Below are 10,783 nucleotides of genomic sequence, written 5' to 3'. Positions count from 1 at the left end.
GGCACGTGGGGCTAGTTTAGTTTGGGATAATGTTTAGTTTGGACTGAAGGGTCTGCTTCCATGCTGTATGACTATGATGTACTCTCCCTCCACTACTGATGCTCAGTGGTAGCATTGTGTAACACCAGTTTCCTTCCAAGCCACTTACTATTCTGACGGATTTCTTTGATTAGAGATTCCACGGAAAGAACCTGTAACCCCACTGTGGCAGATCTCACTGAGAAGACTGGTGATCTCAGCGATAAAGATCCCACAGAGAGCCGGTGATCTCATTTGAAGAGACTCGATCCAGTTTCTTTCTGTTTCACCCTTCAATCTACGTGTTTTCCTATTGGTCAGAGAGCAGTAATGCTTTTCTGCAATTGGTTTTCTGCTGTCTAGCTGACGTCAAGCCGGGTATTTGTGGAAAGAAACCGGAACGGAGCGTCTAGAACCTGGAGGGCGGGCTGTGTGGGGGGTTGCTATCTGCTGCTGGGTCCAGGAACCCAAAGCCGGGGGCTCCCACCGGGTTAAGGCCTGGAGCTGGACAGCTGTATGTGAACTGGGCCCAGTGCTTGGTACCGGCGGCCTAGGCTGGTCAAGCCCGGCTGAGCCTCGATGCCAGTTTGAGGGGAGGGGGGTGCTATCCGCAGTATCGAAAAGGAGAGTGACGGCCACTGATCCGGATCCCCGAGAGTCCTGCTATCGCCATGCTGTGCTACGTGACCAGGCCCGACTCGGTGGTGATGGAAGTGGAGGTGGATCCGAAAGCGAACGGCGAGGACTGTCTGAACCAGGTAAGGCCCGCAGCGCTTCCCCGGATTTACTCCGTGCTACCGGATCATCAGGAGCAGGAATAGACCATTCGGTTTCCACCCCCGCCTGCTCCGCCATTCGGGAAGGTTTCGTTTGTGGCCTTGACCCCACATTTCTGTCTTTTCCCCCCGCGAATACCCCTCAATTTATCGCTGATCAGAAGACCTAAATTGATTATTAGAGCTTGGTCCAGATGTTATGTCCTTTGGACTTTTTCCCAAAGCCGAAATGCCCATGTGAATTGATACATTCTTTTCTAACGTAGATATTGTTTTTAAATCTGCCCTCCCTCCCCATGTTTATAACCAGTTAACTTTCTTATTAACGGATTGTAGTACTCTCTGCTTTGTTTTGCCTCGGGTTCCTACTCTCTCGTTGCGGCGGAGGGAATTTGTCGTTTTGTTTGGGGTTTACATTTCCTATCTTTATTTTAGAAGTGGGGAGGATTAGTCTGTGTATTTTGGAAGATGGGACGGTAGTTCAGTCATCCTTTTTCAAATAGTGTAAGGGGGTCTCTCCTTTCTCTTGCCCAGGTCTGCCACAGGCTCGGCATTATAGAGGATGACTATTTGGGTCTGCAGTACTCTGCGAACAAGGGGGAGACTCTGTGGTTGAACCTGAGGAACAGAATCTCTCAACAGATCGAAGGGATGCCTCCTTATAGATTCAAACTCCGAGTTAAATTTTTTGTGGAACCTCATCTTTTACTTCAGGAGCAAACTAGGTGTGTTTCTTAATAAATTGGAGCTTTTTGTTTCTTGGCTTAAATGAAAGTCTGATATTTAATCTTTTTACTTTGCGTTTCGCATATGGTTTTTTTTTAAGTCTCGTTGTATCGACTTGAACAAACTTAATGATTCCTTGCTAGTTTGTTCTTGCACTTCCAGATGACCGATAGTAACCTCGCCGTTGCAGTGTTATTATGGGTCATTGTAGCAGAAACTAGCGTTCTAACTGTAATCAGGCACTACTGGGTCCTAGCGCTCCGGGCTCATTGCATTGAACTTTTTTAAATCTCGGGTTTAGTTGAACTGAAATGCTTGTCGGTGTGGCATCGGCAATTTTGATTCTGTTTTAACTAATTGAGGTAAATGTCAGATTCGAACATCCACCTTAGTTCACGAAAAATGTTTTGAAAGAGATTCTTGGGGAATGGATTGTACTGCATGATTTCAAATTACTTTTTATTTATCTTTTAATTCCTTTTTTTGAAGAATAGTGGTAAACGAGTGAAAGCTTAAAATAGTTTTCCAAAAGTGAAGTTTATGTAGTGTTAGTGCAAAAATTAAAACCAGACAGAATGGTTTATTTCTTAAAGCTCGTATGAATTACTATTGATCTACAAAGGCTTTGGTTTGACTGAATTGACAGGGCATTGTTTTTAATCTAATGGAGAAAAATGTACACTTTTCTTGTTGCGCTTTGGGCATGTGGGAGGACAATTGTCATTGCTGGTTTTGGTACAACTGTGGTCCTACTCTGCCCCACTATTCCCCAGTGCAAGCTCCATTAAATGCTGTCTGTTGTAATAAGTTCTCAATTAAGTATTGAGAGAAGCAATACCGCCACCAAGTTTGCGTAAACTTCTGGTATTATGTGTCCGTGGTTTTATTGCTTGGCTGTGTTTTTAATGTCTTTTGACGATTTTATTTGATCCAAACCCGAATAGTTTAAATGTCAGCTCTCAGCGCTTCCACCAATGAATTTGAATATATTTAGAAACTTCAAGTCTAACAAACTGTGAAACAAAAAAAATTACTTTTGTTTCGTTTGAGTGAGTTGACTGGTTGTTACCTCTGCTGACCATTTACTTCCTGGTGTAAAGCCACCCACAGTGTTGCCACTGGGCCATAGTACAGTGAGAAAATAAGTAGCTTTGTGATTGGTAGTTTCTGCTTCAAGATGTTTGTTTGTTTTTTTTCTGCTGGTTTCAGAACTAAAATTGCAGGATGACTGAATATAGCCTGCTGCAAGCCTGCAGGCAATTTTTGTCCCCAGCCAAACCAAAACAGTTTCTTCCTGAAATCGACAAACAGCAAGTATGTTATCTAGTCTCTAATTTTTTGCTGTTGAATTAGCTAGTTGTCAGAGAAATTACTAGACATGGTGGGAGCAGCTCACCTCATTTGAGCTGTGTCCAAATCGGGCAGAGATCAAAACTTTTTTGGACGAATCATATCTTGCATTCTGGCAGTTCACTTTAACATACTGTCTCATCATTGCACTATTTTCTTCAACTCCCAGCACAACAAAGAGGCTTGCATTTATGTAATGTCTTTCATGACTTTTGATCATCCTACAAACAGCTGTATGGTAGATCTGTGTTTGCTGTGAACTAAATATTAGCCAGGGCATTAAAGAGCTTTGTAATAATGGTGGAAGTTTTTAACATCCACATACTGGACTAATTACTTAATTTTGAGTCCAGCGTGTTCTGAGTCTAGGACAAGAGTCCTATCCATTGAATAATAGCTGCCAACTAAGGTGTCTGGCTGAGAGTGCATTTAATAGCTGTTCCGTTGTCCTTGTCTTTTCTGTATTTTAAACGAAAATTTTGTACATATTTGTATTTCTGATGAATTTTGTCCTTTTTTTTTTAAATTTTTTGAGCACCTCTTGGTCTAACATCCAATGTGTTCCCTTGATCAGTGACTATTCATAATGTGCTAATATTGAAATAGAGGTCATGCAACTGGGCCATCTAGATTTTGTCACCTTCCGATAGGAACTTGGAATTGTTCAGGTGCCTGACTTATTCTAGAATTTCATCAGATAATTGAAGAAACATTGGACAGAGGTGGGAGTGCAAATGCATTACTGAAATTGACTGGTTTTTGATGTCAAGTTTAAATTGCAGTCTGCCAAAAAAAAAACCCTGATCCATGGGGTGTATCCAATCCAGTGTAAAGAAAAAACTACAAATCAGTTGCTCAAAGCAAACTGAATTCACTGCCCTGAATATTTTGAAATTTTTGGTTTTAATTCTGACCCTGAAGGAATCCTAGAACTTTATCTTTTATCTGTATGTAAACTGTCATCTTGCACAAAATGTGAGTGAGCAATTGTAGATAAACGTTTTCTGGCAAAGCACTGTCAGGGTTCACTGTGTGCATTCGCTCTGGCTTCCAACTGTTTGGCAGCTGTTGAAGAATTGACAATGACTGTGTGGTCCTGTTCCTGAATCCATGCTGAAAAAAAAGTGCAATTTTGTTTTGTAGAGGAGGTATCATCCTATACTGGCCTTTACGTTGGCTGTTGTAGCAGGTGATCTGATTTAGAATTTTGTTTGAGGTACTGATGTTGAAATGACACTTGAGAAAGCAGGGCATTGCTAAGAATTAATCTCTTTTTATTCCATATTGAAATTATTAGCCTGCTGAACTCTGGATTATTCACTGGATTCTGGAATTTTTTTTGTATTTTCTAGTTAGTCATGTAACTTAAAGTTTGATATTGAACTTTGTACTGTTGACTGTCGTGGTTTTTGTGATATTGAAACTGTTTCTTTTTCTGTTGCCAGTTGATGCATACTTGTCCTTTAGTAACCTTTTGTTTACATTGTTAACATTTGACCGAGAGTAACCTCTTGCAAATATGGTGTTCTGGAATTATTAATACCTTTTTAGCTAAATGAGATAATAACCAACTTTCACACATGTACTGTTGATCTTCCAATTTTTAATTTGTTACTTTTGGGATTCTTATGGCATTTGTGATAATTACTTTGGGCACCAAGTTTTAATGCTATTGCCATACGTTTTTTTCCAGGGGCTAGCCTAAATGATTTGTCTGCTCTTGCAGTCTCCTTTTTGTTTTCTTTAGACTGTCTCGACTATTGTTTCCCTTGTCCCCACGTTCACATGGACTCATTTCTCCCTTAATTTAATTTTGCTTCATGTCTTGCCCTTCCCACACTGCCTTCCATGGCAGTGTTTTGCCCTGTAGAATTTGACAGCGTACCATTTATTTTGCGTTCCTCTATTGTGCTTCAAAGCATTGCGTGCAGATTGCCCTCTACTGTTATTGAAATTGGAATGACATGTTCTACTTTGAATTCAAAGTTGTGTGTAATGGAGCTAGTTTATCTTCTGTTTCCTGCTTAGCAAGGTAAATTCCCAATTTTCATTTCTCAGAAACAGTTTGTGTGCCAAATACCATCTACCACTCACTGAATATATCATAACTTCAGTGAAATTTCAGTCAACTATGTGAAAACTTTTAATACTGTTGCTTAATGTAGTGCATAAATCAGTGTTTTGTATTAGTGGTGATGGGGAGGATATGCATCAAAAGAATGCATTTCACTGGAAATTGCTTGGGTTTGAAGTTGCCCAGCTTCATCAGTTTCTGAAATTTATTATGGAGCAACAAAACTTGCTTATCTATCTGAACAGACCTTGACAGATCTGCTATATTTGTGGAAGCTATTCTATTGGCTGCATTTCCCATGGGTAGATTTTACTCCTAAAGAAGTCATTACTGTGGTTTCCTTTAAAAGTGGGAAGTTGAACTTGTACAGTGTGGAAAAACAAATTAACTTGGGGATTTCAAATTACGGCAGGTGAATTTAAATCCAATCTGTTGCCCCTTGTCCTGCCCAACGTTGGCTAATTCCTGAATCTTGCATAGAAATATTAGCATAAGTATCATATTGATTAAAAGTTCAGTAGGAATTACTGAACGTAATGTGCTTAAAGCAGTTTTTTGTTTTTTTTTTTTAATCAAAACTTTAAACCTTCTTGGTTAAATCGTAAGTTCAACTGAATTCCAAGGTGGTAATACTAATTGTGTGGTGGTTCTCCTATTATCTCTAAACAAACATTACTAAAATATATTATTAACAAACTATACCTGGACTTTGTTTTCCCCACAAGTGCCTAAACTGTAGTAAGGATTTGTACTGAATAAACATTCTAAAATCTCTATGGAATGAGTTTTCTTCAAATCATTTTTATCCTGTCTCAAACTCCAGGCATCAATTTTTTCTGCATGTCCGGGATGACCTCCTAAACGGACGCCTGCTCTGTTCGCCAGAGCAGGCTCTGGATTTGAGTGCACTTCTAGCACAAGTAGAATTCGGAGACTACAATCAAAACACTGTCAAGTATTGTTATGAAGACCTCTGTGCGAATGAATTAAACACCAGCACTTTGAACAGGTGAGTCAGCTGGATAAAGTTGCATTCAGCCTCCTCACGTTTATTCTAGCAAGTTTGGATAAGCCTGACCTTTTCCAAGAGTTCTGGCAAAAGGATTTGTCAGAAATCTAAGCTTGTAATTTTAAAGTTTACTGTGCTTCTGTATTTTCCTCTCTCTTAAAATCATAAATTTTCTTTTCAAAACAAAAAGGCAGTGCCACTAAAGTAAGCTTACCTGCATGCAAAATGTTCTATTTTGGGAAGGAATGGGTAGACCAAATTAAGTGTTTTTGTCTTTTTCGTAGCATACTTTGTAACAGGGAGCAATGACTTCCCTTTGTCCTTCCTTCCTCCTTACCCTTTTAAGTAATACAAGCACTGCTTTTGTTTCAATAGTATTGTTGTGAAACACAAGGAATTGGAAGGAATGAGTCCATGCAGAGCTGAGTACCGGCTTCTCCAGATTGCATGCACGCTGGAACACTATGGTGTGGAATGGCATTCGGTAAAGGATGGTGATGGACAGAAGTTGATGATTGGAGTGGGTCCTGATGGCATATCTGTCTGCAAAGAAAACTTGAACCTAATTAACAGGCTAGTTAACTTTTTAGTTCAACTCCAAGGATTTTTTTATTTTTGCATATGTTTTTAGATTATGTGATCCTTTTTAAAGTTGACTACTGGACAATTATCATAATGGTTAAACTAAGAGCATTTTTCTGAAAAGTGCAGCTGCTATAGTCTAGTCTCATTTCTCTTTCCTCTGCTGCTGACTGTCAACTGAGTGATTTTAAGAAATATGTTTAATTAGGAAGATGTTGATTATGTAACTGAAATTGCCTTTTGATTTCAATGAACTTTTTGATTGTTCTGATTTTTGTCCTACAGGATTTCATACCCTATTATCCAGATGGCTACTCAATCTGCAAAAAATGTTTACCTTACAATCACAAGGGAGTCTGGCAGCAGTACAGTCCTAATATTGAAGCTGATCAGCACTAGAGCAGCAAGTGCCCTTTATCGTGCGATAACTGAAACCCATGCATTTTACAGGTATGCTATTACTGCAGTTTTGATTTTCATTCCTGTAGACCTTCGTTAACTACAAGGAGAGTTGTAGTCATTCCAAGTCTTCCTGTAGTTTTATTTCTTACACTTTTGAGAGTTGATGCTTATCATGGAAGCTGAAATATTGAGTCCCATTTAAGAAGTGTACACATCTTGTGTAATATCTTCATATTTGAAGAGCAATAGTCTTTTAAACAACTTCTCTGGTTTTGTATTGGCTGTTATATTTGGTCCTTTTTGCTTTTTTTTTGATGGGGCACTGGGGAGGAAGGTTTTCTTACATATGTGAGACTTGCAGGCATTTTGTAATATCTGATTCTTATTGCCCTCTAAAATGGTTTAGTAAGCCACTTGATTATAACAAACCACTATAGAAATACTGCAACAGTTCAAAGGTGGCTCACAATTACTACTACCACCACCACCATCTCGAGGCAACTGGGGACGAGCAATAAATGTTGGCTATGTCAGCAATGCTGTACATCCCATTTAAAAATTTTTTGGAACAGGGCTTCCAATGGACTAATGTAGTTTGTTTGTTTTTGCTTTTAAAAACCAAAAGCCTTCTGTGACTTTAAAACAAAGTTATTTGGAGCAGTCTCAGCAATATGATGTACTTTTTCCTAGAACGTTACATTTTAAAAATATTTATTATTATTATTATTGTTGTTGTTGTCATTTGGCGCTTAACTGAATTAATATCCTCTTCAGGTGTGATACTGTGACCAATGCTGTCATGATGCAATACAGCAGAGACTTCAAGGGCCATCTTGCTTCTTTGTTTCTCAATGAAAGTATCAATCTGGGTAAGAAATATGTTTTTGACATCAAACGCACATCCAAGGAGGTGTATGACCATACACGAAGAGCTTTGTATCATGCTGGCATTGTAGACTTTGTTCCACACAATCGAGATGGCCAGAACTCTCCACTTAAATCTTCAGAGCATGAATTGAACTGTAACAGTTGTGAAGGGGAGAGCTGCCAGCAAAGTCAGGTGCTTCAAGAAAAGATTCGAAAACTTAAAGAAGCGTTATTGTGCATGGTCTGTTGTGGTGAGGAGATTAATACTGCCTTCTGCCCCTGTGGACACATGGTTTGCTGTGGTTCTTGTGCTAATCAGCTACAGGTAAGATTTTGTTATTTTTACCGTTTCAATAATTTGCTGATATCTGAACCGACTTTCCATAGGGAAGTTTATCCTTCAGTTTTGTACATAATTTAGGACTTGCATAATTTACCTCTGAAATGAAAATGGTCAAAGGTGTTTCTAAAAAATTGGTCTTTAAGTAATTGAATAATTACACTGTCTAACTTCTAACCATTTTTTTTTTTTAAACCTAGGCCTGTCCAGTTTGTCGATCTGACATTGATCACATTCAGCAAGTATTCTTGCCCACGTGTGCCAGTCTTCTCAACCTCTCTGTAATTTGAACATTTATGGGTCAGCAGGTCTGACTGTATGATTTTCAGTGATGTACATTACAGAAGAAACTAGAAAGCACTCCTATGTTTGGTCACACAAATGCAGCAGCTTGTTCTGGCTCCCTTTTTCTGTTCTGTGGATTATGAAAGGTTTTGGCAGGACTATTCCAAAACACTGAAGATTCTTGAACAAACCTCTGCCACAGATGGTATTGTAAGGCTGGGCAGCTTTAAAGCCAACTGCTAAACTCTATCAGTTGACAAGAAAATTTTGTACTGTAGTATTTTCTTCCAGAAGCTTGTAATGGAGAAGTAATGACACTGCCTCAGCAATTTTCTTTAGCTGAATCTTATTTTGTTTCTTGGATTATTCATCCATAGTGTTAGAACTTTTATGTTTTGACATGCTTTTTAAAAATAAGTTTATTTTTAACCTTTTTGTAATTTCACATGTAAATGACACCAAAATTAACAGCATTGGTGCAATGGAGCAGAATTATTTGCAGCGTGTAATAGCTTTATTTGTCCTTCAACATATTGCAGGGTGGAAAATATTGTATGTTAAACCTGTTTTTAAATTCTGAACATTGTCTACAGCAGAAGTACTTTTTTTAATTCTGCAATATGCAAATCCAGTTGTTCTGTACAACTTCTCCCTGCCTACTCCTACACCCACCAAAAAGACATGACAAAAATGCTGAAGTATGACTACAAGGAGTTGTTGTTTTTAAAAACTAGGTTTGTTACTGAAATTCTCCACCCTGAAGCGCATGGTCAGTATATCTTTCAGATGCAAAGACTGTGTGTGTGTGTGTGTGTGTGTGTGTGTGCTAGGAATAATCTACAGTGTCACTTTATTAAGGAATTTCCAAAATGTATTATTCATAGGGTTGCCTTAATGTAGCAGCAATGATTAGATTCCATCTGTTTCTGTACAGATCAGGTTCTTTGCACAATGTTTCAGACTTTAAAAATATATATTGTTGATTTGTCATGTTAGTGCGTAGCCTCTTGCTGAAAGGGATATCTATTTTTTCACTTTGTATAAATTAGGTTTATTTCCATTTCAAGAAAATTGCCTAAGCTACACTTAACTCTGACTTTTTATATTCTTTTTTAATTAAAAAATGTCAATAAAAGTTTTTTGTATTAATTGAAGTGCTTTGGTTTCAAGGTATCATATTTGTAGAACATTTTTAATGCTTCTCTCGAATGGAACACATTGGGCCATAATTGGATGCCCAGGTGGGTTTCTCGTCTCCCTGTTCCAGTTACTGATTTTACTCCTAAGTATTGATTTATATTGCTTGAGTATACTTCTATATCGCTGTCAGATCTTGGTGTGGTGGGTTTTTGGTTGGCATTCTTCTGAACTTCTAATGAAGGCCTGCTTTTTCAAGAAAAAAAGTCTTTTCAGGTTTGAAGTTTCATAATTGAGTATGAGAAACTGTCCTGAATTTAATTGCTACCTCCTATTGTGTTGAATTCTAAAATGTTCTGAGGCCTAAATTCGGGGTCTTTTATTATCTTGGGATGTCCAGTATGCTTCACAACCAATGAATGTTGAATGTTAAATGTAGCCACAGGTATAATAATCATGACACGGCAGCCATTTGCATTCCCAACTGCCATAAGCAACAGTAAGATATATAACTAGTTGTTTTATTGGTTAAGGAATAATGTCTTGATTCAAAAGCCTACAGTTATTTCAGTGCATATCCTGTATAAATTAATGAAGTGTAAACGTAAGGAGATCACAGAGCTGTAAGAATAAGAAGGTTCTAACATTAGGGGATTTTATCTTTCCAAATGTAGACTGGGATTGCCATTGTGTTAAGGGCTTGGATGGGGAGGAAATTGTGTTCAGGACAACTTTCTCAAATGTGGATGGCCCTTCTAGAGAAGGGGCAAAACTCCACATCCTTTAGGGAAATAAGGCAGGGCAAGTGAATTAGAGGTGTAGTGGATAGTGAAGAAGGTTACCGCAGAGTACAATGGGACCTTGATCACATGGGCTGAGGAGTGGCAAATGGAGTTGAATTCAAATGCAAGGTGCAACATTTTGGAAAGGCAAATCAGAGCAGGATGTATACATCTAATGGTAAGGTCCTGGGGAGCGTTGCTGAACAAAAACTAAGGAATGCACATTCATAGTTTCTTGAAAGTAGAGTCACACATAGACAGGATAGTGAAGGTGTTTGGTATGCTTGCCTTTTATTGGTCAGTGCATTGAGTGAGAATAGGAGTTGGGAGATCATGTTGCAGCTGTACAGGACATTAGTTCGACCACTATTGGAATACTGCATGCAAGTCTGGTCTTCCTGCTACAGGAAGGATGTTGTGAAACTTGAAAGGGTT

At 38.7% G+C, this 10,783-nt stretch overlaps 1 protein-coding gene across 1 annotated transcript; it reads left to right on the top strand.

Annotated features, from left to right (window-relative positions):
• The first annotated feature begins 292 nt into the window (after window positions 1–292).
• On the top strand, window positions 293–9,583 carry mylipa (myosin regulatory light chain interacting protein a). Its single transcript, XM_020530509.2, has 7 exons — window positions 293–776; window positions 1,329–1,519; window positions 5,768–5,953; window positions 6,329–6,526; window positions 6,821–6,985; window positions 7,712–8,129; window positions 8,345–9,583. The coding sequence occupies exons 1-7, from the start codon at window positions 690–692 to the stop codon at window positions 8,432–8,434; spliced, it is 1,335 nt and encodes a 444-aa protein (XP_020386098.1). The 5' UTR covers window positions 293–689; the 3' UTR covers window positions 8,435–9,583.
• The last annotated feature ends 1,200 nt before the right edge of the window (window positions 9,584–10,783 follow it).

Source organism: Rhincodon typus, chromosome 2 (genome assembly GCF_021869965.1).
Source record: "Rhincodon typus isolate 14 chromosome 2, sRhiTyp1.1, whole genome shotgun sequence".
NCBI lineage: Eukaryota > Metazoa > Chordata > Chondrichthyes > Orectolobiformes > Rhincodontidae > Rhincodon > Rhincodon typus.
This window is presented reverse-complemented; position numbering and strand designations above follow the sequence as displayed.

Bases quoted from the DNA above. Each gene is read 5' to 3' on its own strand.
- mylipa (XM_020530509.2), top strand. From the start codon at position 690: ATGCTGTGCTACGTGACCAGGCCCGACTCGGTGGTGATGGAAGTGGAG. The intron at 5,954-6,328 runs GTGAGTCAGCTG...TTGTTTCAATAG, and splicing joins AACACCAGCACTTTGAACAG to TATTGTTGTGAAACACAAGG. The intron at 8,130-8,344 runs GTAAGATTTTGT...TTTTAAACCTAG, and splicing joins CTTGTGCTAATCAGCTACAG to GCCTGTCCAGTTTGTCGATC.